Genomic DNA, 14,858 nt, shown 5'->3' on the forward strand with positions numbered 1-14,858 from the left:
GACCACTGGGGAAGTCTCTATGAAATTTTTATAACAGCTTTATTGAGACATAATTCCCATGGTGTACAGTTCACCCATTTAAATGGTACAATTGAGTAGCTTTTCGTATATTTGCAGAATCATGCATCCGTTACCATACTTTGAGGGTATTTTCGGTACCAACCCCCCAAAGAAACCTCACTCACACAACCATCACTTCCCAATTCTTTCATTATCCCCCTCTCCTAGCCATAAGTGATCACTCATCTACTTTCTGTTTCTAAAGACTTGCCTATTCTACATACTTCATATAAATGGAATCATATAATTGGTGGTATTTTGTGATTGCCTTCTTTCACTTAGCATGTTTTCAGGGTTCACATCATAGCATGTATCTGTATTTCTTTCCTTCTTAATGACTAATAGGCTCATATGTGGATGTACCACATTTTATTCATCCTTTTTATCAGTTGATAGACATTTGTGTTCACTTTGGGCTATGGTAATGCTGCTACGAAATCTTTGTACAGGTTTTGTGTGGGACACATGGTTTCAGTTCTCTTGGGTACATACGTAGGAATGGAATTGATGAGTCATGTGATAACTCTGTGTTTAATTATTTTAGGAACTGCCAAACTGTCTTCCAGAGCAGCTGCAACATCTTACATCCCCACTAGTAGTGTACAAGACTTCCAGTTTCTTCACAGCCTCACCAACACTTGCTATTTTTTATTGTAGCCATCAAAGTTACTTTTGATTAAAGCCATAATCTTTTTATTATAGCCATTCTAGTGGATATGAAGTTGTATCTCATTATGATTTTGATTTGATTTTCCCTATGGCTCCCTTTTAAAAGTTTACCATCCTACTCATTTTTCAAGGTAAAACCCAAAACATTTTCTTTGAGAAACTTTTCCCTCAGGAATTGTTTTTCTTTCATGTTCTCATACCATTTTTCTTGGATCTCCATAAAAAGCACACACATTTTGTTCTGCTAGTTATCTAGGTTGTATGCTCTGGTTTGTGAATTACTTAGTGGCTTCTTATGAAAGTGAAGTCACTCATTCATGTCTGACTCTTTGTGACCCTATGGACTGTAGCCTTCCAGGCTCCTCCATCCATGGGATTTTCCAGGTAAGAATACTGGAGTGGGTTGCCATTTTCTTCTTCAGGGGATCTTCCTGACCCAGGGATCGAACTCAGGTCTCCTGCATTGTAGGCAGACCCTTTACCCTCTGAGCCACGAGGGAATCCCAATGGCTTCTTGTGGGTATGTGTTTAAATTTATTATGAAATATTTCACTTATACACTTATTCACCTATGAGTCCCCACTGCATCAAGCAGAGCTTACACATATTCAGCATTCATATATTTATTGAATGATTCAAATAATGCAAAGGGCCTCATGAGTGAATATTAGGAGGATTGATACTTTGCAGGGAAAGTGGACTTTATTAGGAGACATGAGAGAGCTCAGGAAATAATGTATTTTTAGATAAAAATGATCAGTTGTGTTATATGTCCCAGAGACCACTGGCTCTAGAAACTTGTCTTGTGGATCAATATTCATATTGTAATAGGAATTTCAATGTCAGGCCACTGGATTATGTCTGTGAGACTTCCTTGGGGTTTATTAAGATGATACACAGTTAGCAAACTCCCTAAGTTTGTTTTACTCCTTTTAGTAAATATCCATGCATATATTCTGTGCCAGAAACTTAGCTGGGCACTAGACATGGGGTAGAATTTTCTCCAGCTCTGGTGATAATAAAGTTAGGGGCTCAGGATGGGGATGACTTTGATAGCAAATGGATGGATACAGGGTTTGTGAATTTTCTTAAACCAGGCAAAGTGAACAGTTGATCTGAGAACCTTATTTTCAGAATAAAGACAGTGTTTTACTTGGATTAGATTTTAATTAGCAAGTAACTCATCTGAGTGGATCATTCTTTTAAAGATCTGATGAAAACTTAGTGCTTGGGAAGTAGGCTTTGAATCTCTGCTACCATTGTGATCTCTTGCAAGAGAGCAGAAGGAAGAACACACTCTTGTCTCCTCGTTTCCTGTAACTCAGCAAGACAGGAAACATAAAGTTCCTGCTACAGGAAGAGGGGAGTTTGCTTTTTCTTTTTCTGGATGAAGATGAAGGAGTTATATATTTATCCCCATGCTATAAGCCCTTCCCCATATTATCATGCCCCAGAGATTCTTACAGGATATTTTTACAACATAGTTCTCTAATCATCCTTTAAATACCACCCCACCAATCTTTAATCCCACCAGTCTTTAAGAAATTAAAGTCTTTTCAATATTTTATCTTAAAGGTCTCAGCCTTAGTAAAAGAAGAACAAAGCAAAAGGAATTGTTTTATAATCTAGACATAAGTAACTATCGAGGTGGTCGGAGAGAGGTAGTTCTCAAGATGGTTAGGACCCACTCACTGCCTGCCTCCTAACCTCATATCTCTTCATGTGCTTTCCATAAAAACATCTCTCCAGAGTTTTCCTGGATCCTTAAGAACTGCTAGGGGAAGCATCAAGTTTCTGAAGACAGATAATAGCTCAATTTGAGTGAGTTATCTATATTCTGAAAGGAAGGATTTTATCCTTTAATTATAGAACAACTTCATTTTTTTAAACGATTCCAGCTTCTAAAAGAATAACTGTAACTGGCAGTTTGTTCTTGCTGTGTGCTGAGCCCTGTGCTCAGTCCCTATCCATTAGCTCATTTGTCCTATCTTCTCTGCCTTCTTTCAGCTCTCGTGTGTGGCCGTTCACTCTGCCAGGGGAGTGGTCTTTCTTGGAAACAGCCAAGTCCTCCCCATGCTGGTGTTCCCACATACCTTTTACTGAGAGATTCTAGTCTCCAGCCAACCTTAAATTTGCTGTTCTCTGGCACTTGGATTCAGTCAGTTCACCTTTGCAGTCCAGCTAGTGTTCTCTATTTTGCCTTGGTAACCTGCTGCGCATAGATATCTGAGTTTCACTGGAAGATCCAAAGCCATAAAGTCCTTGCCCTGAGATTGCCTCCCGTATTTAGGGATCACAACTGAATTTATTCCATTTCCCAGGAATTAGTGCAATATTAGAACTTTCTAAAAGCGTTAATACCTACTCCATAAGCCTACGTTTCTAAGGCACTGTGTTCACTTTTAGCTAAGAAATCAAATTTTAAGGCTCTCCAACACTTAACTACTATGCTTTTCAGGCCTTCCCTGCATAGTATTTCTAAGGTATTTAAATGTTTATTAAATGAATAAAATTAACCAGTGTTTATTCTAAAAGCATTCACATATATGCATCGAGCAGATCACTTCCCATTCTGCAAGTTTGATTTTTTTTTCCAAGTAATTCCAGTAGAGAGCTTCCCTTTTTATTCCTATTATATAGCAATTTAACAAGAAAGGAACTTCCTAAAAAATTTATGAACACTAATTTAATGAAACAGTAACTTTTAAAAACCAGAGACAGACAGTGTGACATTCACTCTTGGTAAAAAACTGAGAAACAGAGTATTAACGCAGAATATTAAACAAACACAACTTTTAGTCCCCTATTCCCTGTTCCTGTATCAACTAAAGACTCTTAAAATGATTTAAAGCACTTGGATATCCTTGGAAAGTAATATTAAAATGTGCAATAATATTTCTGCATTACATTTTCATAGGTAGTATTAAAAGGAATAGTAAATTGCATATTCTTTCATTCAAAATACAGAAATCTGAAATATTAAATTTTACAAAATTGTAATTGGTTTGTGCTGGGTTTTATCTAGTTTTAACACAAATAGTTATTTTTATTACATACTACATACATTTGAGGGCATAAGAAATATATTTTTCTTGATTGTACAAAATGATTCATTGCAAATGCTTAAATACAGCTCTCTAGGAACGTTCCCATGTTCTTATCAGTGACCGTAAAGTGAAGAGAAGGCATTTGTCAGATTTGTGAGCGTCAGTGTAGAGGAAAGTAGGGTGGAAGGTGACTGAGAGCTAGAGTTTAGGTGACTGGCAAGGTTGTCCAGTTAGGAGGCTGCAGAGTTATGGACGGGACCCAGGATTTTCTTACCTAAAAATGCTTCAGATTAGTATACTCAAGAAGAGGGGACTAGGGAATATAATTACGACTGTAGAAACTTCAAAACTCAATTAGGTGTGTGTACGATAACACCTGCCTATTGCTGTAAGTGCTGTGTTCCGCCGCAACCCCAGCTTCAGCACACTTGCTATTAGCAGCTAATTCTTTTTTACACAGATTCACAAATTGGGAATCAAGTTCTAATCCCTCTTCTTTTCCAGAGTTACAGCGATGCTGCATGCTGCTTCTTTTTACTCTCCCACCAAGGGTGGCTTGAGGGATAAGAATGTTGCCAGGTAGATCCAATATAGAGACGTGCTTGCCATGTTCTGTTTCACTTAATTTCACATTTAACAGTGTAACCATTTGGGGAAGAAGTTCTTTATTAGCGCCCTTGAAAAAGCACAGTAGATCACTAATCCTCTCTGAACCTCCACCCACTCTGCCTTGACGTTGCCCTTGGCCTGGCGTCCTTGCAGCCGGGCGTGCAGGCGCTGCTGCGGGAGAGGCCGGGCCTGCGGTGTTTCGCCACTGTCAGCCATGGCTCAGGCCACGTGGATATCCCCCAGGTTCCAGCCCTGTGCCGCACAGGCCCACCCCTGCAAGTTTGAATTTAACTCCTATATTTTCCCTGACCTCCCTTCGTGTCTAATGTCTCCTAATTAGTCTCACTATCTTCGGTCTCCTACCCCTCTGAACCAGCTGGGATAATGCAGCCAGTGTTAACTTTCTTAAATATATGATATCATGTCTTTTCTCAGCTTATAATAAACCTAGTAATGTTTCCCAGTCACTTCCAGAATTAAATCTCCTTCATAACATGGCTCATGCCTACCCTCTTCTATGGAATAACTTTATATATTTCTTTGTATCCTTTATTTCTAAAGGCAAATTTAATACCATCCCAGGTGTCTTAAGATCCTAGGCCAAATTTGAGGGTCCTTGCTTTAAAGAGTTCAAATCTTGCTCTTCATTTTCTAGCTTAGGCCCTGACAGAGGACCAGTGGCCTCAGAGGACTATTTCAGACAAGGAGACAAGGAAGACAATTCTACCCTACCCTTCCCACCCCCAGTAAAAATATCTCAGTCCTCTGGACTCTCATATGTATTACCCCTTTCTCTTTTACATATATATAGGTAAACATGGATCATTAGTTTACTTTAGTTAGTATTCTCTCTCCAAAAAGTTTCTTTTGGGAAGCCAAATAAGCTTTACTTAGAGCCTTGCTCAACTTTATTTCGTAAATTCTCTTGAAAAGAGAGTATTTTTCTGTTTTTTCTCTTTGGAGCCAAACCTGCATAGCAGTTTCAGAAGCTATTTGGGAACAGCAAGAGAGAAAAAAAAATTTTTTTTTCTGAACTACATTTTTTTTCTAGGAGTTTTTCTGGCCTTTTTTTTTTTTTTTAAATTAATGACTAAGTCATATTTTTAGATTATGGCTAAGACCTTACTGTTAAAACCAAGATTATAACCGTTTCTGCGCAGGGGTGGGGGGGGGGGCGCTCCACAGAAAGACAGAGGCAGGGGAACTTCCCTCAGCAGAGCCAAGGGGTCCTGAGGACAGGTGAGCCTGCTGTCCCCAACCCAGCCCCTCAGTGAGCGAGAGACAATCAGAGGGGACAGTGGTTCCATCTAAGCAGTTCTACTTTATTGCCACAAGCTCTTGGTTTATATAGGCAAGCAGGGGGGTTTTGTGAGGGACTTTCCATAGTTGCACCAATCACGTTAAAGGTCAAATCATCAGGTGCCTGCATTATAACAGGAGTCTATGGTGATTTTGCGCTGTACAACCGTGCACGGAAATCAAGAGAGCCAATCAAAAACTTTAACATAGACCACGCCCCTATCTCTTCGGCCAGGTGCCATCTTAGTTTCCCACCACGAAGCTAACCCATCTTTTTTGAGGTTTCCCATTTAGGGCCCCACACATGGTGGCAGAGCAGTAACTTGTTTTCGATTTCTTTCTTTCCTCAATAACCCTTGGTTCTTCTTTGGACAGTCCTAGCGTCGTTGATGGTTCCTGTGAGGAACGTTCTCTCACGTTGGGAAAGGGCATGGGTGAACTCTGGCTGAGATGGGTGATCTCATGTACTTCTGCTTGGTGCCTGATGCGATGCTGCTGGAGTTGCTTCTGCTGCTCTACTGCCGGCGGCGCCGTCATCCCCAGGCCTAGACTCTCACACTGGTTGGTTGCGGGGCGTGAGGCTGCTACACACCGTCAGCTTGCAGGATCTTAGTTCCCCAACCAGAGATGGAACCCAGCCCCAGCAGTGAAAGCACTGGGCCCTAATCACTAGACCCCCAGGGAGTTCCCTAGAACCTTATATTTAGAAGAAGCAGCTTGGCTTTCTCAGCTAAGAAGAAGGGCATGTCTTAGCGAATGACCTCTAGCAGTGATCTTATTCTGAACTCAGAAGCACTCATGATTGGAATATAGGTCATAATCTTCTTGCCTTTAAATCAGACGGTGCACTTACCGTAGTAGTGACAATGGGGGAGGTCTTGACCACTAGTATTTGATTATTATTACATATCTACTGATTCACTGGCGATTTCAACGTCGTTCTTAAGCACTGCCATTTCTAGCACTGGATGTATGACTTTTAGGTTTATTTGCTCTGTTTTTGTCTTGTCTGAAAGTTGCTTAAAAAATACACATGCCTTGCCCTGCCCTTGTTGACCGTCACTGCCACCACAGAGGAATAATAATTCATATTCCACCAGCATGTGGATTGTTTTGTATGGAAAATCCTGAGGGATGAGTGCTGGCAAAGAGAGGGGAACAGGGATAGGAAATAGATAGGGTATATCAGGAACTGCAGTAGGTCATGAGTCTTTGGGCCATTCCAGAATGTGGTATTGAGTTTCTTCTTCGCTGTAGTATGGAGCTAAGGAGTGAACAGCGTAATTGCAAGTGGATACAAATGTGTATTTGCACATTTTTTTAATGGCAGAAATAGGGAAATACTTGCTTCAACATATTTAGCCTGAGCAAAGATTTTTATGTTAAGAGTTTTCTAAAGGTCAGAGGCATGAAATATAAGAGGCACATATTACATTAAGATTATCTGGGGAAAGGTTTCCCCTCTTTGATATTTATGTATCTCTTTCTCTTCGTTACCACTCCAGTCTCTTACTGCCACCACCACCAAAGAAAAGTAGGTAGGGGAAGCCCTGGAGATGAAGCTGGCATTTTATAGGAAAAGTAATTCCAAATAGATCTGTACTGGAAAGTGCTTTAAGCCAAGGGAGAACTGGAATTTGAGTATGATATAGTAAAGTGTACCACATTATAGGTAGTTATGCAAATTTGGGGGCTTCCTCAGTGGCTCCACAGTAAAGAACCTGCCTGCAATGCAGGAGACTAGGGTTTCATCCCTCGGGTTGGGAAGGTCCCCTGGAGGAGGAAATGGCAACCACTCCAGTATTCTTGCCTGGAAAATCCCATGGACAGAGAAGCCTGGCAGGCTACAGTCCATAGGATAGCAAAAGAGTTGGACATGACTTGGTAACTAACAAATGCAAATTTAGAATATTATGAACCATATATTTGTATACACTAGAAGCTTGATTAGAGCATAAGGATATAAAATATGTCTGGAAAGAATGAATCCACATTCTAGTCAACCTGGTAGTTTTTCTCTAACAGAAGGACCCCCCAAAGCATAGCAAAGTCTGGTTGCCTGTCCTGGTATCAATAGTGAAAAATTACAGATGTTTCATTCCAAATCTTGGATTTCCTTACCCATACTTTATCTAGTATTCATTCATATTTGAACCTTTAAAATATGGTTGTAAAGAACTTATGACCAAACCCCTATTAGCAGAGTAAAACATTTCATTTTTTTTTACTACCTGGCACGATAATTAGTATTTCATTTTATTTGTCAAAGTGTATGATAATTTTCAAACTCCTGCAAGCGTTTTGCAGTTTTCATATTCTACAGTTCTATGAGTAATCTGTGTTCTGCATTTCTATACCTTCTTGATTTGATAAATTACTAGATCCTCTCTGTCGTTTTTTAATAGAACTTAGATTTTTATTAATCTTGTCTCATTACAGTTTACTCAAGAGGCATACATCAATTGTATTTCCAGCATCTATATAGTAAGAACGCTTCTCTATCACAAAGTATCTTTTTTCTAAACCTTTAGCAAACATATTTTGACCTTTCATTTTCCGTGAAAGGACAGTTAAATATTTTCTTATTCAGAGAAGAATTCCTCTAGGTTGTTTTTTTTTTTTCATTTTCTTTTAAACTCTTGTATGACTTCATTGCTGTTCAGGTTTGGAATCATTCTTTCCAAGGGGCCAAGATCTTCCTCACTCCTGAGCATCTAGGTGTATGATTTTCCTGACCTTTCGCTCCTCGTGTCTCCCTGCAGCCATGTGTGTCGTCGTCTCAGCAAACGGCACCACCTAGTCCAAGCAGCAGTACCCCTAACGGCAGCAGTGGGGGCACCGCGCAGGACCAGCTGAGTAAGACCAACCTCTACATCCGGGGATTGCAGCCAAGCACCACTGACCAGGACCTAGTGAAGCTGTGTCAGTCGTAAGTTGGGGCACATGCGGATAGGTTTCCAGGGACAGTACAGAGTTGCTGATGCTGGCTTCTTACCAGAGACTCTTATCCTGAAATGCAGTATTGTTTTGCTTCTACTCCTATTTTCACAAGGTTTTTCAGCAACCTCTCCTAAAGAAATTCTGTGTGCTGCCAATATATAAAACTTTTCACATGTTTCTATGAAGAAAGCCAGATCAGCCTGACCTAGAAAGCCTAGTTAGTATATGAGTTTGTTTCCAGCATGTATCCAGAACTGATGGTCTTAGTGGAAAGATTTCTATCCTTACACCTTGAATAGAAATGCTCAATATCGCTGAAGATATTGATCAGAAGATAGAGTTGGCAATGAGGATAGAAGAAAGTGGGACTAAATTGAATTATGCTCTTAGGAGAGTTTCTGCTGCTAGAGATATTTCCAGGGACCCAGAGGGGCCCTCAAACTAGTGGATAAAGAGGAATATGAAGAAAGAGTTGTCACCTGGTATTTACCCCCTAAAGATCTTTGGGGTTCTCTTGCATAGACTTGAGTCACGAGGTAGAGATAACTACTGTGGAATTAGCCCAGTTAGGAAAGCCAGAAAAATTGCAAGCATGCAGAGATGCCAGCTCAATTCTATGTAGCAGAAAAATATGTGTTTCAGATCATTTATGTGGGGGAGTGATTAGAGGCTGGAAGGATGGGAGTACTAACAGGGAAGGAGAAATCGAGTTTATTTATTTGGGTGTGCCACGTCTTAGTTGCGGCAAGCAGGATCTTCATTGCAGTACACGGGGTCTTTAGTTGCAGCACGGGTTCTCTAGTTGTGGCCTGTGAGTTCAGTGGTTGCAGCACTCAGGCTTAGTTGCTGTGAGTCATGTGGGATCTTAGTTCCCTTACTAGGGATCAAAGCCACGTCCCCTGCATTGGAAGGTGGATTCTTAACTTCTGGGCCACCAGGAAAGTTCCTAAATTTACCATTGTTTAAAACTGTTGAAGTATAACAAGCATACAGAAAAGTGTACAAATCATAAGTGCTTATAGAACAGTGAATTTTCATACGGTGAACACATCCTTGTAAGAGTCCCTTGTAACGCAGATCAATGGAACATTATCAGCTCTTCAGAAGCCCACTTCCAGAAAAGAAAAAAAAAACAAACAAAACAGAAGCCCACCTCCCTGTGACAATCTCTCTCCTGCCCTCAAAGGTATCTACTGTTTGACCTCTGAACGATTAATGTGGCTTGTTTGAACTTCATATAATGATATAGCACATACCGTTTATGTCTAGTTTCTTTTTCTCAGTGTTTGTGAAATGCATCCACATTGTTGCTTGTAGCAAAACTTGGTTCATTCTTCTTGCTTTCTAGAATTCCATCCTAGGAATATAGCACAGTTTGTTTACTTGTTCTACTGTTGCGAGATATTGGATTGGTTTCCAGTATGTGACTGTTACAGATATGAATAGTGCTGCTGTGAATTTGTGCAAGACTTTTGTTGCATGTGTATATACATTTATGTTTCTAGGAGTAAAATTGCTAAATTATAGGGTATACATTTGTTCAGCTTTTGTAGATACTAGTAAACAATTTTCTGAAGTGGGTCAAACTGATACAAACTCCCATAATAGTATATGCGTGTGCCAGCTGTCCCAAATCCTCGAGAGGCTGAACATCTGAGGCCTCAGAGGTACTCTATAAATCCCTTAGTCTTCTGAAGTCATGGTTTTGGAATTCTCTTTGCACCAGGCTGCACAGACCCAGTCTCTAAAGGCTGGATATGTGTATAACACTGGATCCTTTGGCTTACCTTGTTAGAAAGGTATTTAAATGAACTTAGGGGACATGGTCTAGGACTAGTAATTTTCTGAGGGAATAGGCCAGAATGTCTTCAGGAAACATAAGAGACGTGGGTTTGATCCCTGGGTTGGGAAAACCCCCTGGAGGAGGGCATGGCAACCCACTCCAGTCTTCTTGCCTGAAGAATCCCCATGGACAGAGGAGCCTGGGAGGCTTCAGTCCATGGGGTCGCAAAGAGTTGGACATGACTAAAGTGACTTAGCACATGAGGGAAAAGAGTACTATATCAATCTGGTTCCTTGATTTCTCTACCCTTTGTTTCTTGGACTAAATATAGTGTGCTACAGAAATCAATTCTGTGACTCCACAAGACAGAGGAAAAGCTCAATTCTACTTCACTATACTTTAAGGCTTTCATTTTGTCCTTACCGATAGTTGCCTTACCTTCTGTTGTGTCTGAGGGATGAGAATAATCAGTGTTGGTATGTAGGATGGGAGCAAGGAGCCCAGGAGGGGACCATAAGTGGGAGTGCCACAGAAAAAAAATAGGTGCTAGATGAGTTATGATGAAAGGGAAGCTGAGAAGAGCAGGTGGGTGGAACCCTCACAGGCATGTGAGCTGGGAGATAAACCTCTCTGTGAATGGTGTTTCCCATGCATAGAAGGACTTCCTGCCTTTGTCCCAGCTATCTCTCTAGGTTGTAGGGGAAGTACGGGTTGCTGGATCCTAAGCCCTGGTGGGCAGGAAAGAGAGGCGTGGAGTCTGGAACTGGAACTCCTGGTTCTCTCTTGGAGGGCTCCTTCCACGGGGAAGCAGCACGATCCAGCTGTTGCCAGCTGCAGTGGAAACTCTGAGCTCAGTGTCTCAGGCTGCTCAGACCCTGCGAGCCCCACCCTAGGGCCTGGGTGGAGATAGCAGCATGTGTGTTCTCCAGCTCTCAGTCTCCTTCATCCCTTTTCTTGCCTAAATTTGGGGAAGAATCCAAGTATGCAGCCCAGAAGGGTTAGGATCACATCTATTCCAGCCTCCAGGGCCCTGCTTGGCTTATTCTGTCTAATCCGAGGGTCACAGAGCCCCACTAGAGCAGTCAGGGGCTGTCAAGGAGCAAAGCAAACACATCAGTCATCATCTGTTGTTTAGGGATGGAATGGGAGGAAAAGTAGGGAAAAAAATGCTTGTTTCAGGTAATTCAGTCCCTGCCAACTGTTTCCAGTTAAATTTTATACTCCTGGCTTGATTTCTTTTCTGTCTCTCTAATATCGTTCACCCTCCTGGAGTAGAATGTAGAGACTTCTTTCTAGTAGAACACTTCTAATATATCCCGGAACAGTGTTTCTCCACCGTTCACAAGTTTGGGGAGCTCCACAGGACCCCACATGGCTAAAGTATAATTTTAAAAGGTTGAAGAACATAACTCTCCTACAAATATAGGTGAGCCTATGCCAAATATTTACTTTACTCATTAATGAGGGAACTAGCAGAATGGTAAGAATGGGTTCAAAGAGCATTTGAGAGACTGAGTATCGATAGGTACTGAAGGAAGAAAGTTGGAATAAGATTACTAGATTACAGAGAAAAGTGCTTCATACCCTTTAGAACAGTAAAACAGTAACCTTTGGGATTATCTTTTCTAATGGACAAAAATTACTTATATCTCTACTAGATAAAAATCTGCAAGTTAATATGTATCTTCATAAAATCTGAGCCTCATCAGTAATAAATAGCAACCCAAAGAAACATCCTTCTAGACAATAGAATATACCTTGAATGGGCCTTGTAGACAATGTTCCAGAATGACTTTGAAAGAAGGTGAAATCCTCATTTTGCCTTATCAAGTTTTAGGTAATTTTCTTAACCCAGCTATTGCATTTAGTCTAATGCTCAGTCCTCTCCCTAACACACTGAGATCTTGACAGATAGAAATCAGGAATTCCTTGGCAGTCCAGTGATTAGGACTCGGCATTCTCACTGCCAGGGCCCTAGAATCAGTCGCTAGTTGGGCAACTAAAATTCCATAAGCCACATGGCACAGCCGAAAAGAGAGAAGTCTTAGACACTAAAGCCCAAAAGAGAGCCATTTGGGTAAATGTTGAGGTCCTTTGGATGTAATATTATAATAATAGCAATTAACAATTTCAGGTGTTTTTTGGTAGACATTAGTGCTTTGTATTCATGATCTCATTTCATATTCCCAACAATCTTCTCTCCATTTTACTGATGGTGAGACTGAGGCACAGAAAGATTAAATGACTTGTCCAAGATCACACATAGCTAAGTGGCAGAATTAGGATTTTAATAAATGCAGTTTGGCTTAAGTTGACCTTCAATCAGGGGGCCAGTAGAAGAGTGAGGAGTGGGACATTAGAGAAGAGAAATAGATTTTCATGGGAGAAATACTGTTTATCCAAAGGAAGATAAGTAATATCAAGGATTACTTTTAGTCTTCAGGGAATTCTTGCCAGAGCTCTGCCCTTGCACACTGCTGAATGGACATCACCAAGCTTCTTTCCCCCAAAAAAGACAGTAGTCTCTTTCTAACTGGTATCTGAGTCTTACTTGGGGGAGAAGAGAGAAATGTGTTGACAGTGTAGCGACTATAGTTACCTTATTTCTTGTAGATGCCTTTGGGGAATAGGTTTATATGAGAAGTGTGACATTTTAAATTCATTTGTTCTTATTGCTAAGGATTGAGCAAGGACAGTTTTTCCTAGTGGTAGTGAAGACAGGGCATGGATTCCTCTAGATGTTGCAGTCTCTGTCCTCGTCTAAACCCCTGCCCCCAGATTATCACTTTGCATTTTCTTCTCCCTTAGATATGGCAAGATTGTCTCCACTAAAGCCATCCTGGACAAGACCACAAACAAGTGCAAAGGTGAGAGTACAGCTATTCCTGCTGGTGGAGAACAGCTGCAGGTGAGGCCCTCGCTTGCCTCCATCCCTCACTGCTTCAGGCCCCTGGTTTCCAGTACCAGGGTGGCGTCTCCCAGGGGTTCAGGCTTGAAAGTCAGGTAGGTATTTAGATTCTTTGGTGACCAGAGAGCTTGAGCTAAAAATGCTGTTTGGGGGACCCAAGGCTAGAAGGCTGCACAGAGTGCCTTTGAGTCCTTTGACTGCGCCTTGTGTCATGTTCCCCTGGATTGGATGGTAGATATGAGTACATGAGACTATTTCTACTTAGCAAAACACTGTAAATGTCTTTTATGTCTTTTAGATGGGGCAACTTAATTTTGTTGGGGTTTTGAGCAATTCTGGGTGGAGAGGGAAAGAGGGAAGGGGCTGGACGCTGGGGTGAGGAGGGGCTTCTTCCAGCAGGTGGCTGGCTATCTGCAGTGGAGAGGCTGTATTTCCTACATGCCTAGCATTTCTGGGATGTGGCTAGAAAAGAGGAGGGAGTTCTTCTGGAAATAGAAGGGGGCCGTGAGTTACTAGAGGAGCCTAGTTCTTGAAACCTTGGGTTTTTCTTAGGGGAGAGGGAGGAATGCAAGGATACTACAAAGACCTCATGGCCCTTGGCATTCTTAGCTATAAAGTAGACCAAATCTCACAGGATTTGGGGAGCCCATGGAAAACCACCTTAAACCTCTTAAGCTCTCTTCCTCCCTGCCACTTCTATTATGTGGGTCGTAACTCTTCCTCTGTTTCCTGAAAAGCCAGGGCCTCCTACCTCCCTTCCATCTCCTGCCTCCCAGTGACTCTGTTTCCCTGTTCCAGGCTATGGCTTTGTGGACTTTGACAGCCCTTCAGCAGCACAGAAAGCGGTAACAGCACTGAAGGCCAGTGGTGTACAAGCTCAGATGGCCAAGGTAAGGGTACTGCCCCACGTCTGTTCCTCTGAGAGGTGGTAGTTAGCCTCCAAGGTGTCCAGAGGACTTAAGAGCCACATGGTTGAAGGGCAGGGGCTTCCTGTAGTGCATTTTGACTAAATCTAGTCTCAACCAGGGCCCCACTGAGGGCCTCTGCTGCTAGAGGAAAGTGGTGCTCAGAACCCACAGCAGGGCCTCTGCTGCTAGAGGAAGGTGGTGCTCAGAACCCACAGCAGGGCCTCTGCTGCTAGAGGAAGGTGGTGCTCAGAACCCATGGCAGGTGGCTCCGTCATCTCTCTTCCTCTCATCAAGCATTACAAGCAGGCAAGAGGGTCCAGAGGCTTCTTCCCTTCTTCCAGCTGTTTCCCTGCCTCCACCCTGGTCCTACTTTCCTACCAAACAGCTTGTGGTATTTTTGCAACATTCTCTGAAGCAGCCAGTTGTGCAACTCCAAAGTTCAGAACAATGCTTTCCACCTCCCAGCACTGTTCCTGTAGGAACAGGCAGGGGTGGGGTGGGTGGTATGTAGGGTGTCAGGGGGTAGACACCACAGAGAGAAAGGAAACTGTCCCTTCCTTTCTCCTATCTGTCTGCAAGTTTTCTTTTCATTTAGGCTACTAGAAAGCTAGAGACTTTTCCCTCTTCTCTTAGCT

The 14,858-nt window shown here is 42.0% G+C and overlaps 1 protein-coding gene and 1 pseudogene across 9 annotated transcripts in view; one reads left to right on the forward strand and one right to left on the reverse strand.

Moving 5' to 3' along the window:
* RBMS2 (RNA binding motif single stranded interacting protein 2) overlaps positions 1–14,858 on the forward strand; it is a 62,736-nt gene that overhangs the window by 26,502 nt on the left and 21,376 nt on the right. For all 9 annotated transcript variants that reach the window (XR_005719668.1, XR_005719669.1, XR_005719667.1 and 6 more), the window contains 3 exons: positions 8,447–8,613; positions 13,216–13,274; positions 14,114–14,205. Coding sequence is in view for 5 of the 9 variants with exons in the window: in XM_040232975.1 (XP_040088909.1) it covers positions 8,447–8,613; positions 13,216–13,274; positions 14,114–14,205 (318 nt within the window). In the remaining 4 variants the exon portion in view is untranslated. The remainder of the gene's footprint in view (positions 1–8,446; positions 8,614–13,215; positions 13,275–14,113; positions 14,206–14,858) is intronic.
* On the reverse strand, positions 4,120–4,601 carry LOC120857546 (annotated as a pseudogene).

The sequence above is a fragment of the Oryx dammah genome, unplaced genomic scaffold (assembly GCF_014754425.2).
Source record: "Oryx dammah isolate SB20612 unplaced genomic scaffold, SCBI_Odam_1.1 HiC_scaffold_29, whole genome shotgun sequence".
Taxonomy (NCBI): domain Eukaryota; kingdom Metazoa; phylum Chordata; class Mammalia; order Artiodactyla; family Bovidae; genus Oryx; species Oryx dammah.